The 25,545-nt window shown below is 38.6% G+C and overlaps 1 protein-coding gene across 5 annotated transcripts in view; it reads left to right on the top strand.

Annotated features, from left to right (window-relative positions):
- Positions 1–25,545, top strand: part of LDAH (lipid droplet associated hydrolase) — a 152,075-nt gene that overhangs the window by 38,841 nt on the left and 87,689 nt on the right. For 4 of the 5 annotated variants that reach the window (XR_636143.3, XM_003908325.4, XM_009183747.3 and 1 more), the window contains one exon: positions 5,497–5,666. Coding sequence is in view for 4 of the 5 variants with exons in the window: in XM_003908325.4 (XP_003908374.1) it covers positions 5,497–5,666 (170 nt within the window). In the remaining variant the exon portion in view is untranslated. Of the gene's footprint in view, positions 1–5,496; positions 5,667–6,049; positions 9,350–25,545 lie in introns of those variants that run through there. The other variant, XM_021924616.2, reaches the window with a different exon arrangement.

The raw sequence follows: 25,545 nt of genomic DNA, 5'->3' as shown, positions 1-25,545 counted from the left end.
TTTTAAATTTATTTTGAGAAATTTTTTAAAACATAGAAAAACACAGTTGTATAACAATCAAAGATTCTATTACTCACAATTGACAGTTAACATTGCCATAATTACATAAATATTTTTGTTAACAAAATAAGTGAAATAAAACAATACAGAAAAAGTTTTGTTCTTTGTATCCCATCTCTAGTTCTATCATGAATTTAGAGTAAATACTTCATGTATCTTTTTATATTTTTAGTTTATATATATATATTTGTATAGCATGGTGAACAACATATGATTTTTTATATATTTGAAAAAATTACCTAAGGAGGAAACTGGTTTTTTTTTAAAATTTCTTCTAACTACATAGTTATACATGTGCCATGGTGGTTTGCTCTACCTATTGACCTATCCTCTAAGTTCCCTCCCCTCACCCCGTACCCCACAACGGCCCTAGTATGTGTTGTTCCCCTCTCTGTGACTGTGTGTTCTCAATGGTCAACTTCCACTTATGGGTGAGAACATGCATCACAAGGAAACTGTATTTTCATCTTGATCAAAGAATTCTTTAAAATATGAAATATTATTTTTAGCCTTTGAATTTTTACATGTAGGTTGTTTAATTAAAGTTATTAAGATACAGCTTTGGATTAATGATTGGGGGCAGGATGGAAGAGTTTAGTAGCTGAGCAAATTCTGGTGTGAGATGTAGTTACAGTATGCAGACTCAGTCCTACCAAAGGCATGTGTATTGCTAATCTCCAGTCTTGTCTGTTCTGTGGTCAGAGATGACCTATAAATGCTGTTTGCATGAAAATAAATAGTTGAACTTACACATTTTTATTCAATATATAGCCATATATATGAATGGCAGTTAAATTTAAACTGTTTTGCTTGGATTCAGATACATAGTTAAATGCATACGTTTATAGTAACATACATGTAATAAAGAATATCTTCTAGTTATTTATCTTGGGTAGAGTGGGAAAAGGTACAGTACTTTTTATGAATCAAAGGGCCATTACCCTTCTATTGTGATCCAATAAACCCTGTTCTTTTCTCAAGCAAATGCTTGAGATACTTAACTTTGGCATTTAATAATTGCGTTTTTATCTATGTCTGTTTCCTCTTAGTAGATTATGATCTCCTGAAAGGCAAAGGTAGTATATTTTATTTATGTCTGTACTTTCAATAATACCAAGGGCCAATTAGTCACTGTTTTCTGTCAGAGTAGTCAATTCAGTTCATGTAAAATGAAGAAAATAATAATCATGAGATTTATCTGTGTTCTGAGGCTGTAAGGGAATTTAAAATTGAAAGCACTTTTAATGACTGCTTAATAACTTTAATGACTGGACCAGCAAATTTGAGCGATTAGACAAAAAGTTAATGTGAAGTACTGATTTTATTTAATTTCTCTACTAACTATTTCAGAACAAGTTGTGTATACCTTTTGAAATAAACTGTAGAACCGATAGGTGAGCTGTGAAGTGATATCTAATAGAGATGGGTCTAAGAAATAGGCTTAGGTTCTAAGAGAAAATTATCAATATGATACTTAGGACCATTTATTAGTAACAATATGGTGGATTGTATTGTCATCCACCAACTCAGGCAGTTCTCAATTTAGAAACAGATTATGTTCCAAATGTGCTTCGTTGATTATAACTTGGAGTACAGTTTCCTCATAGAAAGAATGGTATAAATGATTTCCATATTAGCATTCTTCTGGTTTCGATACAACTGAATGTAATTTTTTCTGCATTTTTTGGAGAGTAAGTTAATAATTACTAGCATTTTCTCAGATTATATTACTATTAAAATAATAGGAATAAAAATATGTAATCAAGTATATAGTCTTTTAACCTTTCATTTTCTGCTAGTAAAATAATATCTAGAATTTTATTTATTAGTAACATGAAAAAAGATAGGCTGGGAGTATGGCTTACACCTGTAATCTCAGCACTTTGGGAGGCCAAGGTGGGTGGATCACCTAAGGTCAGGAGTTTGAGACCAGCCTGGCCAACATGGTGAAACCTCATCTCTACAAAAATTCACCAGGCCTGGTGGTGTGCGTATGTAATCCAAGCTACCTGGGAGTCATGAGAATTGTTTGAACCCGGGAGGCAGAGGTTGCAGTGAGCTGAGATTGTGCCACTGCATTCCAGCCTGGGCAACAGAGTGAGACTCCATCTCAAAAATAAATAAATAAAATAAAAATAAATTTTAAAAGATAGCACATTAAAATTTTCAATCATTGTTCATTTTTAGAAAGTACTTTCCCCATTAATCTTACCACTTCGGCAAACACTAACTCGTAGTGTGTTCTTCTTGAAAATCTACTGAGTAGTTCCCAGAGGTAAAGCCAGATCTACCTCTGAAATATTCTGATTTATAATGTCCTTTAAAGTTTATCTGAAATACAATGTTTTAGGACCTTATTTATGATGTCAATGAAATTTTAGAACATTTAATTCATTTTCTTTCTCTTTGCTCTAACCATGTAAATGTTCTTGGTATTATTTGAAGGAGGACTTAAATAACAGGAATTGAAATGATGGCAGTCATAGCTTTTATTTATCTGTTTATGCCAGGCACTTAAACAACAGCCATTGGAAGCTAGCATTATTATCTCTATTTTGTGTATGAGGAAACTGAAGCCTAGGTTAAAGGATTTGCTCAAGTCACACAGTTAGGGAGATACTGAGCTGAGATTTAAACCCAGATTTATCTCATTTCCGGAGCCTGTTTATCTTTGTACTGCACCTACTGTCCCAACAAAAGGAAAACTTGGATATTTCCAAATGCTGCATATTTTGAAAATGAACTTGGGATGCAAATATTAATATTATTGTGGTGTTTTCATATGAAAGAATGATATGATCACTTTTGGGTAGAGTGATTAGAGAAGCAGGGTATGAACTATTCAAACCTAAATGTAATATTTCATGCATAAAAAGGTGGATTTGGAGCCATTAGAAGTCCTACCAAAGTCAGGTTCCAGATTCTCTGTCTTCCCAGTTCTGTTTCATGCTTAACTTTCTTGTTAAGTAGAGAATGAATTGTAAGCTGACCTGGGAAAAAGAGTGAGAGCATAACATGTTTTACCTGGGAGATTAATAGTACTATGGAAATAGGGAAGTAAGCCTCATTGAGTCAAGAAAAAGCTTTTCAATAACTGTATGCTGGACTTTGGGGAGCAGTGCTAAGCAAGACCTGAATTGTAAACTAAGAGTGAATTAGGAGTAGTATAGGGAGATAAATAAACAGGGATGTTGTGGAAACTGAAAAGACAGCCACTTTACTCCTCACATAATGAATCATAAAAAGGTCTCTCAGAGGAGATAATGCTTGTTTCAAGTTTGTAGGATAAACAGGACTTAGACTAAAAGTGGAGATAGGCCGGGCGCGGTGGCTCACGCCTGTAATCCCAGCACTTTGGGAGGCCGAGGCGGGCGGATCACAAGGTCAGGAGATCGAGACCACGGTGAAACCCCGTCTCTACTAAAAATACAAAAAATTAGCCGGGCGCGGTTGTGGGCGCCTGTAGTCCCAGCTACTCGGGAGGCTGAGGCAGAAGAATGGCGTGAACCCGGGAGGCGGAGCTTGCAGTGAGCCAAGATCGCGCCACTGCACTCCAGCCTGGGCGACAGAGCGAGACTCTGTCTCAAAAAAAAAAAAAAAAAAAAGTGGAGATAAGCACTAAAAACAAACAAACAAAAACCTGTACAAACAAAACAGAATAGTAGTTTTTCTGAGTTTGGGGTGCCTTTTGAATGAACCATACTGATTATAATTCCCCTCAATGCCTTGCAAGTCATAAGAGCAAGAAATTCAGTGTTCAGTCGTTCAAATTTTAGGAAGCAGTTGACTGTCTTATGATATTTTGAAATATTACACCCTGTCATTGGGTTACATATATGTTCATAGGGAAAGCCTATTCTACTCATAGAATATTAGAGCGGCCAGCATCCTCAGAGATCATCTAGTCAGTTCCAATTTTCATTCAACAATAACATTTGCTGTGTACTGGTCACAGGACACAGATGAAAAGATGGACTTTGCCTTCAAGGAACTCACAGCCTAAGAGAGGAAATAAATATACAAACAGACAATATGCAAGTTTGATAAAGTGCTATAATAAAAGAGGTACTGATTAAGCACAGAAGAGAGCTCATTAATTTTTCTTGAGGATTAGCTAGGTAAAGTTTTAATTAGGTCTTGAAGAACCTAGAAAAGTAGTTCATTTGTGACAGAGAGGGAGGATATTTCAGGTCAGGACTATGCTGGTTATTTAAAAGGGACAGTTTTCCATATGACCCAGCCATCCCATTACTGGGGATACACCCAAAGGATTATAAGTCATGCTGCTATAAAGACACATGCACACGTATGTTTATTGCGGCACTATTCACAGTAGCAAAGACTTGGAATCAACCCAAATGTCCATCAGTGACAGACTGGATTAAGAAAATGTGGCACATATACACCATGGAATACTATGCAGCCATAAAAAAGGATGAGTTCGTGTCCTTTGTAGGGACATGGATGCAGCTGGAAACCATCATTCTCAGCAAACTGTTGCCAGAACAGAACACCAAATACCGCATGTTCTCACTCATAGGCGGGAATTGAACAATGAGATCACTTGGACACAGGAAGGGGATCATCACACACCGGGTCCTGTTGTGGGGAGGGGATAGGGGGTAGGGATAGCATTAGGAGATACACCTAATGTAAATGATGAGTTAATGGGTGCAGCACACCAACATGGCACATGTGTACATATGTAACAAACCTGCACGTTGTGCACATGTACCCTAGAACTTAAAGCATAAAAGAAAAAAAAAGGGGGACAGTTTTTAACATTTCTACTTAAGTTTTTCCATCTGGATTCCTTAAATAAATAAAGATTATCTAAAATAATTAAGTCATATCATGGACTTTCTTAGTTGTCTGTTAGTAATGTAAATTAGCCTAAGCAGCTGGTACTCAATGTGTGGTGCTGGGACCTAGTGCATCAACATTCTCTGGAAACTTGGAAATGCAGCTTCTCAGGCCCCAGCCTAGACCTGCTGAAACAGAAACCCTGGGGTGTGGAGCCCAGCCATATGTTTTAACAAGACTTCAAGGGGATTCTGATGTATGCTCAAGTTTGAGAACCACTGGCCTAAGCTAACAGTAATACACGGAATTATTGAAAGTTCATGGGCTCTAAGGATTTGGAGACCTGAATTTGAATCTCACCTCTCCCACTTAATAAGTTTGTGACTGTTAATCTGTCACCTAATATCTATGAGCATTGGGATTTTCACCTATCAGGTGAAGGTTATAATGTTTCCTTCCGAAAATTGTTGTGAAAATTGGTTAATATAATGAATGCCTAATATTATCACTGGCACACTGTAGGCTTTGATAAATGGTAACTGCTTTTTATCATGATTGTTATCTTTTTCTTGATCATTTTTCAGTGATTACTTTTACTTACTGAATGAAAACATGCCCATAATTTGCTTTTAGATTCAAATGCTCAAGAAATTAAGGACATCTATGGACTTAATGGACAAATAGAGCACAAACTAGCTTTCCTGAGAACTCATGTGCCAAAGGACATGAAACTTGTGCTCATTGGCCATTCGATAGGCAGCTATTTCACTCTTCAGATGCTGAAGCGAGTCCCTGAGCTCCTGGTAAGTACATCTCCAGAGGTGACTGTGGGTGCTGGGCTGTGGGCCTGCACAAATCCTCCTCACCTTTCCTATGTTCTTTTGTCTCTTGTTTGGTTGATAAATAGAACAGAGAGAGGGATATGTGCTTGCTGCCTTTATCCTTATCTCCATATTATGATGGACTTATGTGAATGTATGTTCATAATGTTTCAAAGAATAATGCTGAGGGAGATAGGAAGTTTCTGAAAGAATGCCTTTGAATCTAGGGTTATCTGGAGTTCTTATGTTACACATTATTTGCTGTTTTTTATAAAGAAATATTTAAGAGTAGTCACTAGGTAAGACCTAGACAAGAATCTGTCTTTTGTGGGAAGGTATTTTGTAAATATTCTTGCCTTTTTCAGAAGGAAGAAATGTGTCCTCATCATCACTGATAGGCAGACGCTGTCTTTATGGAGCACTACATCTTTATTAAGTCATAAGTCCAGATCCTTACCTGTTCTGTATCTTGGTGGCCTTTTTGAGACACATACTCACAAATACTCGCAAATATTTATTGGGTACCACTATGTGCCAGATATTAAGTGAGGTGCTAGAGACATAAAGACCTATTTAAAGTGCCCAGGAAAGCGAGTGAACTATAAGAGATATAAAACCAAACAAAACATTGTACTTCCACTGACATATACCATTGAAATAACTCACTGAATGGATGCAATTCACAAGATAATTCATTTCTTCTTTATTCAACAAACATATATTAAGCCCTTTCCATGTGTCAGATCCTGTGCTATGTTTTGAGGACATCCCAGTGAGTAAGACAGTCTTTGAAGTAGGAGAGCCTGGAGTCTGCTTGAGGAGACAGTCTAACCAATAGATGTGATACCTGCTGTCTTGTTTAAGTTCAGGGGGTGTGGGAGCATGGAGTGCTGGTAAACCTAGTAATCTGAAGCCAAGATAGGACATGATCGCTTCATGGCCACTTTGTGCTAGGATTTTGACTGTTTCTCACTCCATGGGATAAAGTATCTTCAGTGGGGTCTCAGAGCTTACTAAGCACTCGCTCCTTTTCTCACCAGCTTCACCTACTTACTTCTTACTCATAATTGCCCTTGGGAAATGTACAGCTATAGCCTCCCTTGCTATGGTTTTTAATAATAAATGGAGGTTTTAAATTATTATTGGGTATAAGAAAATGTGTTTTTCATTTCTAAGTGTGAATTCAATAAATTCAAGATTGTACTCTGTTCTCTGTATTACTGTCTACTGTGTTGGTTTCTTTTTCCCCTAAATAAGGTGTCTTAATCAGAATGCAGGCTTTATTCTTGCTTTTAGCATTTTGCACAGCTTCTAATGTCTTTTGTGCCTTTGAAGTCTCCTCTCATACTGTGTCATGTGGTTGCCATCTTTATGGTGTCCAGCCCTGCCTCTTAGTGGTTCTACTTGTACAGTTGCTGTGAGTTCTGGCTCTAGAACCAGGACACCTAGGTTCCAATATTTATTGTCTTTTTTTTTAGTCTGTCTGATCTTAGACAAGTTATTAAGTCTCTACCTCAGTTTTGAGTCTCAACCTCAGTTTCCTCATTTATAAAATGGGTATAATAATATGTTCTTCAAAGGATTTTTGTGAGGAATTATATAAAGCATCAAGAATGATATCTGGAACTTTAAAGTTCCAAATAAGTATTAGCTATTATTATTATTAGGGAAATAACTCTAGTCATTTCTCAGTCATTAGGTTAACTGTTGTATTAGGTATCTACTGCTGTGTATCAAATTGCCCCAAAATTTAGCAGTGTAAAACAATATACATTTCTTCACTCATAGTTTCTGGTCAGAAGTCTGGCCACAGCTTAGCTGGGTTCTCTGCTTCAGGGTCTCTGCCAAGATTTTAACCAACATGTCTTCCAGGGCTGCAGTCTTATCTGAAGGCTTTAGTTGAGATGGATCTGCATCCAGGCTCACTCATGTAGTTTTTGACAGGATCCCATTCCTTGAGTGTTGTTAGACAGAGGGCCTTCATTCAGTGGTGGCAGTTGGGTAGAGGCCACCTTCTCTAACATGTCGGCCTGTCTAGCTTACTTCATTAGAGCACGCCTGAAAGAAGAGCCAGGGAGACAGGCTGCTAGCAGATGAAAGTCACAGGCTGTAACCCAGTTACAAAGTGACATCCCATCACGTTTCCTGTATTCTTGTTAGAATCAAGTTACTACATCTAGCCCACACTCAAGGGGAGATAATTACACAAGGGCATGAATACTAGGAGGTGAAGGTCATTGGGAGCTGTGTCAGAACTGCGTACCCCACCACTCTAAAATTAGGATTTCACTTGTGTGTTGTGCAGTCAAGCACATGGACATAGGATGTACATAAATTAAATTACTGCATTTATTTACTGGTATAGGCAGTGATTGGACCTGTCAAATAAAATGTAGCAAACTGACATGAAATATAATTATTTGTTGTTAGTTGTTCTGGGTGTCTTAAACACTTTTAAAACATTAAAAAAGATACTTGCACATTTGAAATAATAGCATTACTGTTCTGTAAACATAGGCAAGAAAATATTCATTTCGGAGCTCATCATAGGCTATTATTAACTTAATCACATATCTGTTATGGTTTTTGTGTTTTCTCCGGATCTATTCTGCGTGTGATGTGTGGTTTCTCTTTTGTGTATTTGAAAACGATTGTTCAACACATTGTCTTGAACCCTTCTCTCTTTTTGGGCTCATACTCACAATGTCTGTTGGGAAAGAAGTAGAATGCATCTCAAATTTAGTGCGCTTTCTTATAGCTTGTTCAGCATCATAACTTTCTAATTATTGTCCTGCCTTCAGGTGTCCTTGCTTTTACAGGAATAGTGGTGAAAAGGGGAAACAAAGATGAAACTTGAGCTTAACCTACTTTATTTGTGGAGACATAACTCAAACTGATTATAGAGTTTTCAGAAAGACATGTGAAGCAGTGTTTTATCTTCTTAAAAAGGGCGTAGGCTAGAAAATAATGTGTGCAATAAATTGTCCAAAAGGTCACCTCTTTTGGGGGGTGGGAGGGGCAGTGAACATCTGTATGATTTTTAAATTATTATTCAGAAGCTTTATCTGGTTTCAATTAACTACATTGTTGAAATTCCCTACCCCATCCCCAGCCCCCATTAAACACCTGGGTCAGTGAATATTGGTGGTGTGATCCCTGCCAAAGTGTTGAAATTTCAGTGTCTCTGGGCTACTCTAAGACACTGCAGTGCTGCATGCCTGAAGTTAGCATGACATGCTCCATTTGAGATGCATTTGACAAATATGTTTGTGTAAGCCAGAATGTTACAATCCTTAATCATTTTGCCAAAAATAAGTTAGCTATTATGTTTTATAACATATGAAGTGTGATAATAAGAAACTTGTGTTTCCATCTCTTCTGTTATTTTTTACTGGAATATTTGACTCTCGTAAGATTTTGAGGACATATGTGTAGTTTAGTAGCTAGCTGGCTTATTTAGTTTTATTTTGGTTCAGCTCTTTGCAATATTTTCATAACTAATTATAGGCAACTTGGTCTTAAATCATTTTAAGAGACTTATTGTATATGTCAGATACATTGTCTGACCTGTATTTTAATATACTAAAAAAGTTGCTGCTTTAAAAAAATCTGGTATTTAAAACTATTTGTTTATCTAAACAAATTCCACACATAGAATTAGAGATATTCTTCATATATTTTAAAGTAATGCTCAGTATAGGAATTAAAGAGAACTTGAGCAAATAGGTAATTGGAAGACTGTTAAATTGTAGCTATCATGACTTAAAATAATAAACATAATTGTTTTTAGGTTCAGAGGATCTTAGAACTGAGATAGGCTTCTTTTAGAGACAATCTGGCCCCATCTTCATTTTATCAGTGGGAAGTAGAGAAAGGTCCTCACAGGATTCAGCCTTTGGCCTTGCCTCGAATCTGGGGTGGAGCATACTGATATTAGCTGTGAGTATAAAAAGAATCCAAGAAGGTATTGATGGCTCCTCCAACCTGTGGATGATAGCAGAGACTATAGCTATTACAGTGTGCCCTGCACTCACACACAACTGTTGTGGTTTGTGTGACTCATTTTGTTGGTGCTCCAGGAGTAGGAAACCCCATAAATGCTCTAGCAATTTCAGGATTGTGCTGTCAGAGGGGAGAATAACTCAGGAAGCAAAAAAAGTAGTAATTCTTTTATCTCCACTATCTAGAATCTTCTTCTTATCAAATCATTCGTATGTGTTAAAAATGTGTCACCTGATTTTGCCAAAAATCTTTCAGGAACACTTTTAATTGTTGGTGGGATTGTAAACTAGTTCAACCATTATGGAAACAGTATGGCGACCTCATGATCTAGGAACTAGATGCACTATATGACCCAGCTTATCCCATTACTGGGTATATACCCAAAGGATTATGAATTATGCTGCTATAAAGACAATATAACACGTGATGTTTATTGCAGCACTATTCACAATAGCAAAGACTTTGGAACTCAACCCCAAAATGTCCATCAGTGACAGACTGATTAAGAAATGTGTCACATATACACCATGGAGTACTATGCAGCCATAAAAAGGATGAGTTTGTGTCCTTGTAGGGACATGGATGCAGCTGGAATCCACTGGTTCTGCAAACCATCACAAGAACAGAAACCAAACACCCCATTGCTCCTCAAACTCCATAGGTGGAACTGAACAATGAGATCACTTGACTCAGGAAGGGGAAACATCAACAATCGGGCCCATCATGGGGAGGGGAGGGGGAGGGATTGCACCGAGTTATACCTGATGTAAATGACGAAGCTGATGGGTGCACCAACAAGGCACAAGCGTATGTTATATGTAACAAACCTGCACGCTATGCACATGTACCCTACAACTTACAGTATAATAATAATAAATAAATTTTAAAAATAAAAATAAATAAATAAATAAATAAGATTAAAAAAAATTTTCTTAATAAAACAAATACAATTATAAAAAAAAAAATCTTTTTCATAAAGTTCAAGTTTGGGAGTTGAGTTGAAAGCCCTCGATTCTTCACTGAGTCTTGGGGTGAACATCAATTAATATAACTTTAATTTTCCTCTAAGAATTTATATAACCTTTAATGATAACATGTTCTCCTCTTCCAGGGATATCAGATCCTTCACAAGCTTAATTTTTTATATTATTTGGCCTTCCTGTGCACAATAACATAGAGTTTCCTTTGTCTGTCTGGTTGGCAAAACTGTCTTCTCTCTGAATGAAATTTCCAGATTACTTAAACTCACTCTCTTAAGTACCAGACTATTTTATCCAACAGGATAAAAATTTGTCTAAAGTATATTACTTACTTATCTGCCTTCTTCAGCAATGCATATTGAGTATAGAGGAATTTTTTTCTTAGGGATTTAAGGGCAGTGGTAATAACACTATTATTTTGATAGTGTTATACTAGAATAAAATGTAATCAAAAGGAATGTGCCTGTGTCCTGAAATTTCTTAGGTGATAATGCTTTTTCATTAAAAAAAATGTTTCATGTATGTCTATGTTAGTTTTTCTATCTCCTCGCTCAGTGTTAAGTACCTCTTCTCTTCCCTACTTCTAATTTATTGCTACTAATTTGCTATAGGCAGAGAAAACCAATAACTACATTATAATTTTTTTTCAGTAGGAATGAACAGGTCCTAAATAGATAAAGGAGAAAAACTGACAGCATTAAATGTGTGGGCATTGTTATCACTCAGCTGTTTTTTCTCTTCTTTTGAGATCCTCAAAAAGAATGTTTTGGGGCATTTTAAATACTCAAACTTTTAGAGACTCAACATATAACTACAGCTGAGAAGCTTGCAAAAGTTTACTAGGAGAATTAGAATAGCTTGTTAGATCAGGTGGCACCAGGGAATGCAGTGGCACCCAGAAGCTTAGAGACACCAGGAACCACAGGGCCCCAAAGAGGGAGTCACAGCTCTGGCTCAGGGAGCTCGCAGGTCTGGGCTCCCTGAAGTGCTGCAGATTTTCTCTCCTTCTCTTCACTCGCAACATGGAGAGCAGGGGGCATGTTTCGGCTCTGTTTGTGTTACAGCAGCTCTTTTAGCCTCGCCACTCTTCAGGTCCCGAGTTCTTGTCCTGCGACAAGGAAGAATGAGGTTTGCAGACAAGCAGAGGGTGAGCAAGACAGAGAGGAGCTTTATTGAGCAATAAAACAGCTCAGAGAAGACCCACAGTGGACAGCTCTTCTATGTAGCCCAATGAGTGTTCAGCTCCTAGCAGAGAGGGTAGCTCCTCTCTGCAGCTGGTCGTCCTGACAAGTGTTTAGCTATCAGCAGAAAGGGTAGCTCCTCTCTGCAGCTGGTCATCCCATCCTGCAGCTCTGAGCAGAGAAGAGGCCCTATAGTAGGTGGCTCCTCTGTGCAGGCAGGTCATCCCTTTGTCTGAATCTCTTGGTAGAGATAGTAGCTCCATTCTGCAGCAGGTCGTCCCATTGTCTCTCTGTCCTCTGCTGTGGCTGAGCCCAGGGCTTTTACAGGCCTCAGAGAGGAGGAAGTGCCCACTGATTGGTCCATGGGCAGCCATGGGTAGGCCCAGAAAGGGCACCACAAGTCCCCTACTCTGGTCCATGGGACTGGCAGCCTGGCCTGTAGCCTTCAGACCCTCCCTGACCTGCAGGTGGGGCCTCACCGGAGACCCTCCCGCTTCTGCCCAGTGGCCCATCTGCCTCCTGCCAGCATCTGTGGCACCCAGGTTGCTTGTGCCAAGGGGCATCTGCAGGCCAGTGCCGAGCCACCCTCAACACCCCTCCTCAATTTCCCCTCATGCTTGTCAGCACCCAAAATCCAGAGGGTGCTGAGGTGGCAGGGAGCTGGCATGTCAGTGCTGCCTCAAGTGTACACACACCCAACTGGGCTGTGACAGTGCCCAGGCTTGGCCCCAACCCTACTCCAAGATCAGAGCGGGCGCCAGGAGCGGGAAGAGGCCAGGGAGTGGGAGCAGGCCTCTCCAAGCCTTCAAGGGCCAGGAAGGGGGCCTTCCCAGGCCCCCAAGGGCACAGAGAGGCATGGGTCCACAGCTCTTACTTGGGCTGCTGCCTGCTTCTGGCTCTTGTGACTCCGTGAAGCATGAAGCCCAGCTGCACCCCCTCACAGCTTGGGGCAGGGGCTCTAGGTACTTGCTGGGCCTAGGCCGGTGTCAGGGTAGGGGCAACATCTCCATGAGCTCCCCCAGTGACCCTGGCATTCAGGGGCAGTCAGGAGCTCCCCCTTGCCCAGATTGTGGCCCTGCCCAGTGCGCACCTCCAGGAGTGGATTGCAGGCCCTGGCCTGGCCACCAGGAGTGTCAGACCTGATGGTCACCCTGATGCAGGGCAGACCCCGGTGACAGAACCCTGGGCGGCCCTGTGCAGAGCCCCCTCCTGAGGCGCAGGAACCCTGTGCTGCTGGCCGGTCCCCAAAGCAGGCGTCACAGTCAGATGCCTCAGGAACATGGAGCACAGGGGACCCACCACTGCCATTGCTGCTCCTGTAGCCACTCCTGCTGCCACCGCCCATGCCTCCCCACTGTGGACAGCCCGCTGCTGCCATCAGGAGGAGGAAGAGGTGGAAGTCACAGAAAGAGGCAGAAGATATAATAATTTTCCAAACTATTGGCTGCAATCCATTAATGGATCCCAAAATCACTTCAGTGGGTTGCAACCAGTGGATCAGTCAAGAGAGAGTAGACTGTGCTACAATAACACAATGTCAGTGGCTTTTAACAACAAAGGTTTGTTTCTTGTTCATGATACAAATCCTTTGAGGGTAGGCTTCCCCTATGAAGATCTGTCTATGCAAGCTTTCTCCAGAATCCAGATTGATAGAGTAGCCTCTATCTGGAATATTCAAGTCCCATGGCAGAGGATATAAAGTGAATAGTGAACCACACCTACATTTTAAAACCTCTGCCTGGAAGTGAAAATTTTCACTCCTCAGATTTTATTGGACAGAGCAAATCATATGACCAAGTCAGCCATCAATAAGGCTGTGAAGTACAGTCCTCCCCAGAGAATGGAAGCATATGTTTGTGACCGATAAAACAGTGTTTTTAAACAATGTATAATAAAATAGAGTAAAATAGAATAGAATAAAAATATATTGCAGTAAAGGCATGTATTATGAAACTTTTGTTTCACTTTGTATGTGTGTTGATAACATAGATTACAATGTCAAATGTATATCTTACTGTGAGTTAAGGTAAAAAAAAAAAAAAGTTTGAAAACCATTCATCTGGACTAGAGTACACCATAGTAGCTAAGAACACAGCAAGAATGTCAAGAAAGGGGTAGATACATGGAGGATTACGGATGGCCACAGATTTTTTTGTCATTCCTTTCAAGAAATGAAACCTGTTTCCCTTCCCGTTTAAATTTAGGCCGAGCATGTGACTTACTTTCACCAATAAGATACGGTGGAAGTAATGTACTTCTGGTACCTTCAAGTCCAGGCCTTAAGAGGACTGGGAGCTTCTATTTTCTCCCTCTCAGAAGCCAGCTGCTGTGTAAGAAGGTCGACTGCCCTGAGACCACGAGGCTGAGAGAAAGCCCAAGCTAACTAGGAGGATCATGAGGCACCAGGCCTGAGTGAAACCTTCTAGGGCCTTCCAGCCCATCTCAGCCCAGCCCATCCACCACTGAGTGCAGCCAAATGAGTGACCCCAGCCCACACCACATGGAGCAAAAGAACCATCCAACTGAGCCCTATTTGAATTCCTGACCCACAGAATTGTGAGATAGCAAAATCATTGTGATTTTAAACCATAAGTCTAGAGATGCTGTGTTATATAGCAGTAGATAATTTAAACAGGGTAACAGGGTTGAATGTAACAAATGTTGAAGGCTTCAGGCTTCTAGAGTAAAAGGTTCTTGATGTCCTTGAAGACAGACTTTTTAGTGAAATAATGGACAAGGTGGTTGCAGGAAGTTAAGTGAGAAATGGATAGTGATTCCACTGGCCAGTGAAGGAGAAGAACACATGATAATTTAAGGAAGAAGACGGTCAAGGGAACTTCTTTTCCTGTAAGTGGGGGAGAATTTAACATATGCTGAAGGGAACAGCCCAAGCACAGAAAGATGTCGAAAGTGAAAGACAAATAGGAACTTTCGTTGGAACAGGTTTCCTTCCATTTGTCTTTTAGTCTCCATACTTGAAAACTTGGAAAATGGAATTTTTCTTAATATTTGTGTCTTTGCAAAAGTGGTTTCCCCCTTCCCTGGGGTGTAGGGGGAACATATATTACATATTTAGTTCTCCTTTTCTGTCTAGAAAAAGTCTAGCTCAATTTTTAAAATAGATGTTATCGTCATTACTAACAGTGATTATACCTAACATTCATTTGAAATTTATAAAACATGTTCACATGTAACAAGGTATTTTAACAGTCTGATTTTTCCTGTCTTAAAGATGAGACTGAAGTGCCAAGGAGTCATGTATCCAACCCATATGTCAACTAGTAGAAAGTAGCAGAGCTGGGACTCTGTATTCTATTTTCTAACTTTCTCATTATCTGTTTTCTAGGTGAGTTAATTAGAAAGGTGATGATTACAGATGGTTAGACTAAGTTCCTTTCACAGATGACCAAACTATTTGGCCTAAACTTAAGATTTCTATTTTTGCTTTTTTAATATTTGAGTTCTTCAAATACACAGTGAGTGAGTGAGTGAGTGAGTAGGAAGCAGGTGAATGCGTTGGGAGGAGTTTGGAGAGAACTGAGAGAAATGACAGCATGTGTGAGTGCTCTGGAGCATAGGAGATAAAGAGACTGTTGAGGCCTGGGCCAAGGGCAGAAATTCAACCGAAAAGATAGTAAATCAGAGTCCTAGAATTGAGCTGGGAACAGAAGGAGTATGAAGGAAATTAGAGGATTCTGCAAACATAGTGCATAGTAGTTTGACAATTACCTCTGTGTGACCCATTAATAAATCCTGCTGTGTGAAAAACACAGGCTTAGACAATCAGCACCTAACTACTCTGATTTGTGAAAGATTTTCCATTTCAGAAAACAGTAAGTCTCTTACTCTAAGTTTGTATTGTAGATAATGAAATGCTATTTTTCCAATCACTTATGCATTCATTTAAATATATATGTATCTGCATATTTGTGCGCACACACACATTGTCTTTTCTGAATTACCCAGAATACTTTGCTAAAAACTAGACACATGGACAGTTTCAACTTTTCAACTTCAGCCATTTTTAGTTATCTGCGTATTTTTTTAAATCCTGAAATTGCTTTCAAAGTGGAAAAATTGTGTGGGCTTTTTTCATCTTTTCATAACTCAAAAACGACTTAATATGTTTTTCTCAAACTTTGCAAAAAAAAAAAAATCACCTTTGGGCTGAAACCAAGCATGGAAAATTTCACCACAAAGGGCTAATTTTTTGGAAAGCTGCAAGAAAGTGAAAACAGGGGTTTATAATAGAACATTCTTCATGCGTGTTAATACTTAGTACTTTATCTAATGCATTTCATCTGAGAATTTCTGAACACTTTTCAGATTTAAATATTGAGCCATTTTAATATTTGTGTACCCATGATATATTTTCAGATATCAAAAAGTTCCCCCATCCTCTCAGATGTCCAATAGCTTCGGAATTAGTGAGATGTGTTTAAAATGACAGGTAGGGCAAATGAAGTTAAGTGGCTGCTAGCCAGAGAAAGCCATATATTTACTGCCCAACACATTTTATCACTACCTCTTCTTGGCCCAGGAGTACTGTAATTGTAAGTAAAATACAATAGATGACGTGGCACTAATTTGAATAAGCCAATATGTCTCAAAGTAGTATCAACAGCACCTGCGACAAGCAAATTAGACAAGCAAATTCTTGCCCCTCTTCACTCCCAAGGGGTGGGGCTCACCAACCAGCATTTAGCTAGCACTGCAGGTAATTCTGATACATGCTTAAGTTTGAGAACCACCTACCTAAGCTTTCCAAAAGCTTGGAACAGAACGCATTGAAACGCTGTGGACAATTCAATCTGTCCTTGGTCTTTCTGTGATGTCAGCTCTGTCTTCTCATGTCCTTTGGAAGCAGGAGGAATACGAATCAAATTCTCTGAAGGAAAGGTCTTCTGTATTAATGTGCTCTAGCTCTTTCCACCTATGATGTTGTCCATAAGCACAGAGACTCCCTTGAGTAAACGTGCTGATATCAGCTTGTTCAGGGTAACAGCACTACCAAGATGTATTTTCTCATTTTCTTGAATTATTAGGGTCAAAACTGGAATGGGACTATAAATTTCTTTCTTATTTCTTTGAAATCTGTTAAGTTATAAGATGGTATCAGATCTGTCAGTGGAAGTTGACTGAAGCTCTGCTCTTTGGTGTGTAAGTTCTCAATCTGACGCTTTGCCGTAGCCCTCTGCATTTCAGCAAATCCACGGTCTATATTTTTGTGTCTTCGGGCACTGAAGTAGTTGTTTCTGTGCCACTGTAACAAGTGTTGAAAATATTACCCTGGTGATGGAAGTCACTAGTCTGTAGTATGTGGGCCTTTAGCTAATCCTTTTAGGCTAGGTTAATTTCTTACTATAAATTATTTGTAGAAATTCATAAAAAGGACAGCAAGTTCTCAAATAAAGATGCAAAGTATGTGAACAGATAATTCACCGAAGAACTAGCTAATATATCAAAAAGTGTGTGCCTACCACAATGTGTGATACAGTGTTTTATGAATTAGTATATAGTAGTATACTTAATGATGTCTGTTTATATTGAGTATGGTAGTATTCGCTAATGTTGATTTGATGAATGAACCTCAACAGTTATCAAAATTAACTATTACTATTACATAGTCTAAAAGAAAAGTTGTGTTGTGTATGTATATACTTCGATATACATTTTTAGAAAGTTTGAACAGGTAAATACCAGGCGGCTTATAGTAGTTTTCTGTGTTGGTTAGGGGTAAAGGTTGTATTGGAGTGAAAACTCTACATTGTTTCTGCTTTTCTTTGTAATGACCATGTATTATCAGAAAAAAATAATTTCCATTAAAAAAAGTATTCATACCCTTTGAACCTACTAATTCTTTTCTTTGGAATGTATATTAAGAAAACAGACAAAGATAGAAAAAAATCATGTGCAAAAATATTATCTAACAAAAAAATTGGAAACATCCTAATGTCTAACCTTAAAGGCAAGGTTAGGTAGAGTGTGGAATGTACAGCCATTAAAATTATATTTGCAAAAGACATTATAATACATAAAAGTTAATTATAGAATATTAAGGATGTCAGAATACATAGAGAATATGTGAATACAACTATATAAAAATCACACATGGAAAAGCTTGATAATAAAATTATAAAATGAATTTAGTGGTTGTATTTAAGTGGTGAGTTTGGGTGGGTTTTTTTTCCTATTTCTTCCTTTTGAATTTTCTGTAATAGCACATATTTATTCACTATGATAGTCATTTAATGGTCATGCATTTTTCTCTTTTTTCTCTTTTAAGGTGATTTGTTCATGTTACTTTATAGCAGAAAGTTGTTCCAGGAGAGATCTTTCTTTTTAAATTTAATTTAATTTCAGATTCATAGGGTACATGTGTATGTTTATTACATGAGTATATTATGTAATGGTGCAGGGTGGGGGGTTGGGCTTCTAGTGTACCAGTTACCCAAATAGTGAACATTGTACCCAATAGGTATTAATTATGTTCGCTTTGTATATTGTCAAGTTCAGTGCAGTCCTTCTTAGGGCTCAGTCAAATTATCCTACAAGGCCCATATTAAATACCAACCTTCTTAAGTCCTTCTGAGTACAAGATAGTTTATAAATAGACGAAAGAACAAATAAGTCATTAGCCAAATGTCACTGCCTGCATGAAAACTTTGCTGATTGCTCTGATAGAATATAACTTCTGCTACTTTTGGGCCAATCATATTGTCTCCTATTAGCTTTTCTGTTGTGGCTTGTAGCTTAAGTGTAATTTTTTTTGTAGCCACAAGAGCAAGAGCTGGCTCGTTCTCTTCTTTGTATCCTTGCAAGTTCTAGCATAGGGTTTTACACATCCCAAAAGGAAGACATCCATTTTTTTTCATTTAATTAAATTAAACTATATGAAAGTTACATCAGCAGTTTCTGCTGGTAAAATCCTCACTTGGTTCATAAGTGCCACTGACTTCTTCTGTTCATATAGATTAACCACTGCATTGACCTTAATTGTCTTGTTTGACAGTGAAAGAGAGTACAGATCAGCAGCAAGAGGTAGCAGCTATATGCATCCAAAGGAGCAATACTAAATCAGCTTCTATAAGATAGAATTGAAGAATATTATTATCTCAGAATAGTTGAAGATTTCTTAAATTGGACAGCACAAATGTTTGTGCAAAATACTGCTGTACGTGAAACGAAAGAGCTTAGGGGTGTGGTGGACAGACTTTAGGGTGGGTGGTGCCCCATGATCCTCACCTCCTAATGTTTGTTCCTACATGTAATCCCCTTCATAAGTGGATATGACTGATGACTTGCGTCTGACCAACAAAATATTATAAAGGTGACAGACAGGAAGCACATGATTATGTGTATGTGATTTACATACCTAAGATTGTAGGGCCTGTCTTGCAGAAGTCTCTCTCCTGTGCTGTCTTTAAAAGCAAACTGCCATGTTGTGGGTTGTCTGTGTTGAGCGGCCTCTATGGCAAGGAGTTGCAAGGGGCCACTAGAAGCTGAAAGCAGCCTTCAGCCAACATCCAACAAAAAAACTGAAATCCTTGATCCTGTACTACAAAGAACTGAATCCTGTCCACAACCTTACTGATTTGTATCCTTCCCCAGTCAAGCTTCAGATGAGACTGCAGCCCTAGCTGACACCTTGATTGCAGCCTGGTAAGATGCTAAGCAGAGAACCCAGCTAAGCTAGGCCTGGACTCCTGGTGTGCAGAAACTGTGCAATATCAAGTTTGTATTGTTTTAAGCTGCAAAGTTTTAGTAATTTATTACATAGCAATAGATAACAAATCAAGAGGAAAGTAAAAGGGTAATATCAACTCCTTGTTTTCTTTGCAGGAAAACCCACCTCTAAGACCAGTAGTAGCCCAAAGTTAGTATCAGCCTTGTAGCAGTAGCAGCTAGCCTAGCTTTTTCCCCTGCCACTTTTCCCTGCTTTTATGCTATCTTACCCACTCTTCCTACTCCATTCAATTACCTAGACTTTTGGCCTTCCTTGCAATTTTTTTATTAACATTACTTCTCTCCCCACCTCAAAAAAAAAATAATTTGGGTTGTTGATAAGCGTGCCTTTTGATAGCTTGCCTGGTGATTATTGTTTGATGTATTAACAAAATCACAGGTTGGGATTAGCATCATTCATCCTATTCTAGGTTGAAGCAGATCTTATTTGAAAGTATGGCCATATTCAAATCTCATCTGACCAAGAGGTTAATAGTGGTAGGATATTGAGAGCCCCAGGCCCTGCGGTATGAGAGAGTGGCCCATGCTAAGGCAGAGGTGACACTTTTGTGAATTCCCTTGCATTTGGGTGGATATAGGTCTGAAAAATATCGCTTGTACCTGGCCACACTGAAGCCTTGTTCATAGAAGAGCACATTCATAGAGCCTCAGTAGACAGACTATAACTATCAGAGAAGACATAACAGGAAGGGGAGTGGAAACAGATGAACAACATTCTGTGAAATGCCTCTTTTTGGCTTTTGTTTAGTTCAGATAGAAGCTTCTTTCTAGGTTTGTGGAGATGAGAAGTATGATTGTGATCTTTAAGAAAGGAAAAAGCTCTCTAATACGGTTAACCAGAATGTATGAGGTTGTTTTACGCTCACTTCTTGCTTGTATGGAAAATCTGTGAACAATATGCAATGTAGGCCACAAAAAATTTCCTGAAATGGAAAAAGCCTAGCAGGCACTAAATGAAAGCTAGGCACTAAATGAAAGATGCTTCACAAGAATAAAATGTGCTTGCTTTGAGATCTCACATTCCAGGCCATTTCAGACTAATTGTGTTTGCTTGGGAAGAAGTAAGATTGTCAAGTATCAGGAAGGTGTATCGATACATAAAAGACAGAAGCCAGCGTCATACAGCAAACCTCTCCCTAAGAAACCAGATAGTAAATCATTTCCCAGGATCAGTTATATAGAGACCAGAGGGAGCATGCATGAATGAAGACACAGTCTAGAAACTCCATTTCAACAAATAATTTCTCCCCTCACTAGTGTTATGGGAGCTTCTGCAAAAAGCCAAATTGAGTGTTAGAGATTCAGCCTTTCCGCTTTCATAATCTACTACCCTCAGGAAGACGCTAAGGAGCTTCTTATACCCTCTTACAAAGGAGAAAGTCTCTGAGAGCTTCAGTAATATTGTATTAATGTCAATTGACATTTTTTCCGAAGACATTTCATAAAAACTTAGGGACATATTCTGGTTATCTGGGGACTAGGAGGGTTCTCCTTAAGGCCCTTGCTTACTTCCATTCATAGTTTCTGTGTTTGCCTTACAGTCCCTGCACTTAGGGCTCCATCCTGACTTTATAATTTCTCATTGTCTAGATATATATTTTCCTATCTGTGTGCCTTTGTTGAGCTACTTCCTTTCTGCTTTGTCCTACACCATCTAACTGATGCCTCCTGTTCTTCTGGAAAATCATCTCAAACATGAGCTCCTGTGTGAACTCTTTCCTGATCCTAGCCATTTTTACTCTGTCCTTCCTTTGGTGACACTTTTTCTCATAATTCTTCTATATTCCACCCTGTATTATAGGCATTGCATATGTCTTTGATTTTTCCTGTTAGTTTTTTCAGCTTTCCTTTTAACTAGAGCATAATCTACATACGGTAATTCCTTTGTTTGTCTCCCTGCCTCATTCTAGATATTTCTTCTGACTTAACATTCTACTTCACTAATCCTCACTTGAGCTATGTATAAGCACCTTTAAACTCATCTGTTATATCCTTAATTTTAGTTATTCTATTTTTTGCCTATAAAATTTCCATTTTATTGTTATAATTACTAATTCCTGCAAATCTCCATCTTGTCATTTAATATCTTGATCATATAGTTATTTTAAACTCCCTATCTGACTTTATTCTCCTTTCTACCATCAACAATTTTTAAAAGTATCATTACCTTTATAAAAGTTCAGCGATCATATATTTGACATGAACATAAAGACTGTGTCTGATAATTCCAACATCTAAGTCTCATGTGGTTGCATTCCTACTTCTGCTTTTTCCTTCTTTGCTTTGGTTATATTATCTTGTCTATCCATATGCTTGTATATTAGTCCAGATTTACCAGAGAAACAGAACCAATGGGATGTATGTACATGGAAAGAGGTTTATTATAAGGAATTGGCTCACATGTTTATGGAGGTTGACAAATCCCAAGATCTGTAGTCAGCAAACTGCAGACCTAGGAAAGCCAATGATGTAATTCTAGTTTCAGCCCAAAGGTCTGAGAGCCAGAATTTCTGATGGTTTAATTCCAATCCAAAGGCTGGCAGGCTTAAGACCCAGGAAGAGCTGATGTTTCAGTTTGAGTCTGAAGACAGGAAAAAAAAAAAAAAGACCCAGCTTGAAGGTGGTCAGGCAGACGGAATTCTCTTTTATTAAACCTTTTGGTTCCATTCAGACCTTCAGCTGATTGGATGAGGCTCACTCACAGTAGGGAGGGCAATATGCTTTACTCAGTGCACCGTTCAAATGTTAATTAGCCAGAAACACCCTCACACATCCAAATTGTTTGACCAAATATCTGGGCACCCTGTGGCCCAGTCAAGCTGACATATAAAATTGACCATCACAGCTTGGTAAGTATTTTTTAAACTGAATGCCTGACATTATATGTGAAAAATTATTAAAACAATATTAGAATCTTTTCTTCCTCCAGGGAGGATTTACCTTTGTTTCTGCAGTTATACTTAGGGTAGGTCACTTTGATGCCATTGGGAATTGGGCTGAATCAAAGTTATCTTTGGAGTGGCTGGCTTATTTCCAGTTCATTGTTACTTCTAGGGTATAGTCCTTTAATAGTTTCCACTGAAAGCCTAGAATGCCTTCTCTTTAATGGGCACAGAACTCCCAAGTTTTTCCCTCAAGCCCACAAGATTTTTCAGAAACTCTCTTCAGCTTCTTGGCTTCTTAGCTACTGCTTACAAATCAGCAAATAACAAAGAAAAGCTACTTCAGCACTCCTCTCTGAAATTCCTTTTTCCCTAACATTTTAGCCTTCAAATCTCCTCTGCCTGTAATGCCTTCAAGGGGACTTTAAAAATTTTCCCCAACGTTTCTAATTGTTCTTGGCAAGAAGATTGCTCTCCAGCAAGATAGCCTGCCATCTTCACCTCCCATCAACACCATTAGCAGCTGGTGCTGAGCTTTAAGATCTTCCAGCTCTGCTATTGAGAAATGTGTCATTTCAAGTTTGTAATTATTTTTGTGAACTGTTTTCTTCCTCTGGAAAGTTTTAGAATATTCACTTTATTCTCGGTATTATATTTTATGATGATATTCCTTGGACTATTTATCCTTTTTAATCCAGAAACTGGCATACTTACACAATGAAAACTCTTGTATTTTTTTTCTCTTCTTGTTTTCTCATTATTCATGTGTTATACTTTCAGGAAAGATTTTCTTGATTTATTTTCTTTTCCATTATGCATTTCTTTGGATTTTTAGTTTTTTACAATGAGAAATATGGGTTATTTTCCCAACTTTATCTTCCAATTCATCTAATTAAACTTTTGATTTTGGCGTCTATGCAAATAGTTTCTAAGGAATTTCTTGTTCTTTTCTTCCTTTTTGTAATATTTTTATTTTATTTCATGGGTCTCTCTCAGGAAAACACATTTTTTAGAGTTTTTGGGTTCTTCCATTGTCTGTATTTATTCTGAGTTCCTTTCTTCAAGCTTTTTAAAAAATATTGATCTGTCTCTTGTAAGTGAAGCTTTCCTCAAATGTCTGGTACTTATTCGTTATCCATTGGTATTTAAGAATGAGGCACCAGGCTGGGCGCGGTAGCTCACTCCTGTAATCCCAGCACTTTGGAAGGCTGACGTGGGTGGATCACCTGAGGTCAGGAGTTCGAGACCAGCCTAACCAATATGGTGAAACCCTGTCTCTACTAAAAATACAAAACTTAGCCGAGCATGGTGGCACGCACCTGTAGTCCCAGCTGCTCGGGAGGCTGAGACAGGAGAATTGCTTGAACCCAGGAGGCAGAGGAGGCTGCAGGGAGCCAAGATTGCACCACTGCACTCTAGCCTGGGTGACAGAGTGAGACTCCATCTCAAAAAAAAAAAAGAAAAAAAGAATGAGGCACCAAAACTATCAAGAGGTTTTGTATGGGTGTGGGTTTGGTCAGCCGGTCAGCTGTACTACCAGGTAATTGGCCAGGTATCCAACTTTTTTGGTGTGGTATTCTCCGGTGTACATATTTTTTCTGGAGCCATTAAGTCTCTTCAGAAAAACATTTTCAAACCACTTATCTAACACACAGCATTGTGAAGCAATCAGCCCAAGGAGCTGGAGTTTGCATGTGATAGTGTCTTAGCATTTAGTGTTTTGGCTTTCACTTATATCATTTTTATGATATTCCTTTTCCCCTGCCTTTTTCTATGTCCTGTGTCTCCAAGTCAGGAGCCTCTTTCTTCTATTTCTACACAGAATAAACCTCCAGGCCATGATGGGGTTGTGGAGGAGTTGCTTGAGGGTATTGGATGAGGCAAGTGTCCTAGGGGACTGGCTGCCTCTCAGCCAGCCTTTCATTCATCGAGTCTGCTCTGTGCCCTGCACTGTTTTACTGGCACCTGTCATGGTCTTGAATCCATCTGTGAACAAAATAGGAAAAGAAACAAAAAACAAACTCTGCTTATGCTGAATTTACAGTTTACTAAGGAGAGATGGTAATAAGCATAAAAATGAGTAAATTAATATGTTCAAAGGTGCTACTGCCTTGATATAAAGAGTGGAGCAAGATAAAGGGGATTGGAAGCACCATGACTGGGGGATAGAGGGCAGTGGTGGACTACAAGTGATTTTTAAAACTTTATTTGGAAATAATTTCAAACTTACAGAAGAGTTGTAAGACTAAGAATAGTGCAACAATACAAGAAACACTTTTACCAGATTTACCTGTTGTTAATATTTTACCTCATTTGCTTTATTTGCTCCCCTACACACACACACACACACACACACACACACACACACACACAAAACACACAATATTTCTTCTTCAACCATTTGAGGGTAAATTGAATATATTATTGCCCCTTAACCCTAAAGGCCTCCTTAAGATGTTCTTAAGAATAAGAATATTCTCTTAATCAACCACAGAACGGTTATCAATGTCAGTAAATGTAATATTGATGTAATACTTTAATCTACCTTGCATATTCCCATTTTGTCATTTGGCCCACTAATGTCCTTGATAGCATTTTCCCCTCTCCACTGTGGTCTGGAGAATCAGGTATTACCTTGAATTCTCATGTTTCTTTATTCTCCTTTAGTATGAAACATCTCAAGAGTATTCCTTTGTTTTTTCATAAACTGACATTTTGAAGAATATAATTCCTTTTAAAAAAGAGAGTGTCCTTAATTTATGTTTGTCTCATGTTTTCTTTTGACTAGATTGAGGTTTTGCATTCTTAACTATAAAATAATACCTCATAGGTGATGCTATGTCCTTCTCAGAGTAGGTCACCTGTAGGCACATGACATCCAGCTGTTCTTCATTGGTGATATTAATTTCAATCACCTAATTGAGATGTTATCCAAAATTTCTCCACTGCATACTTTACTTTTTCTTTTCCTTTTTTTTTTTTTTTTTTTTTTTTTTTGGGAGATGGAATCTTGCTCTGTCACCCAGGCTGGAGTGCAGTAGTGCGATCTCGGCTCACTGCAAACTCCGCC

The sequence above is a fragment of the Papio anubis genome, chromosome 14 (assembly GCF_008728515.1).
Source record: "Papio anubis isolate 15944 chromosome 14, Panubis1.0, whole genome shotgun sequence".
NCBI classification, from domain to species: domain Eukaryota; kingdom Metazoa; phylum Chordata; class Mammalia; order Primates; family Cercopithecidae; genus Papio; species Papio anubis.
Note: the sequence above shows the minus strand (reverse complement) of the source record. Positions and strands in the feature narration are given on the sequence as shown.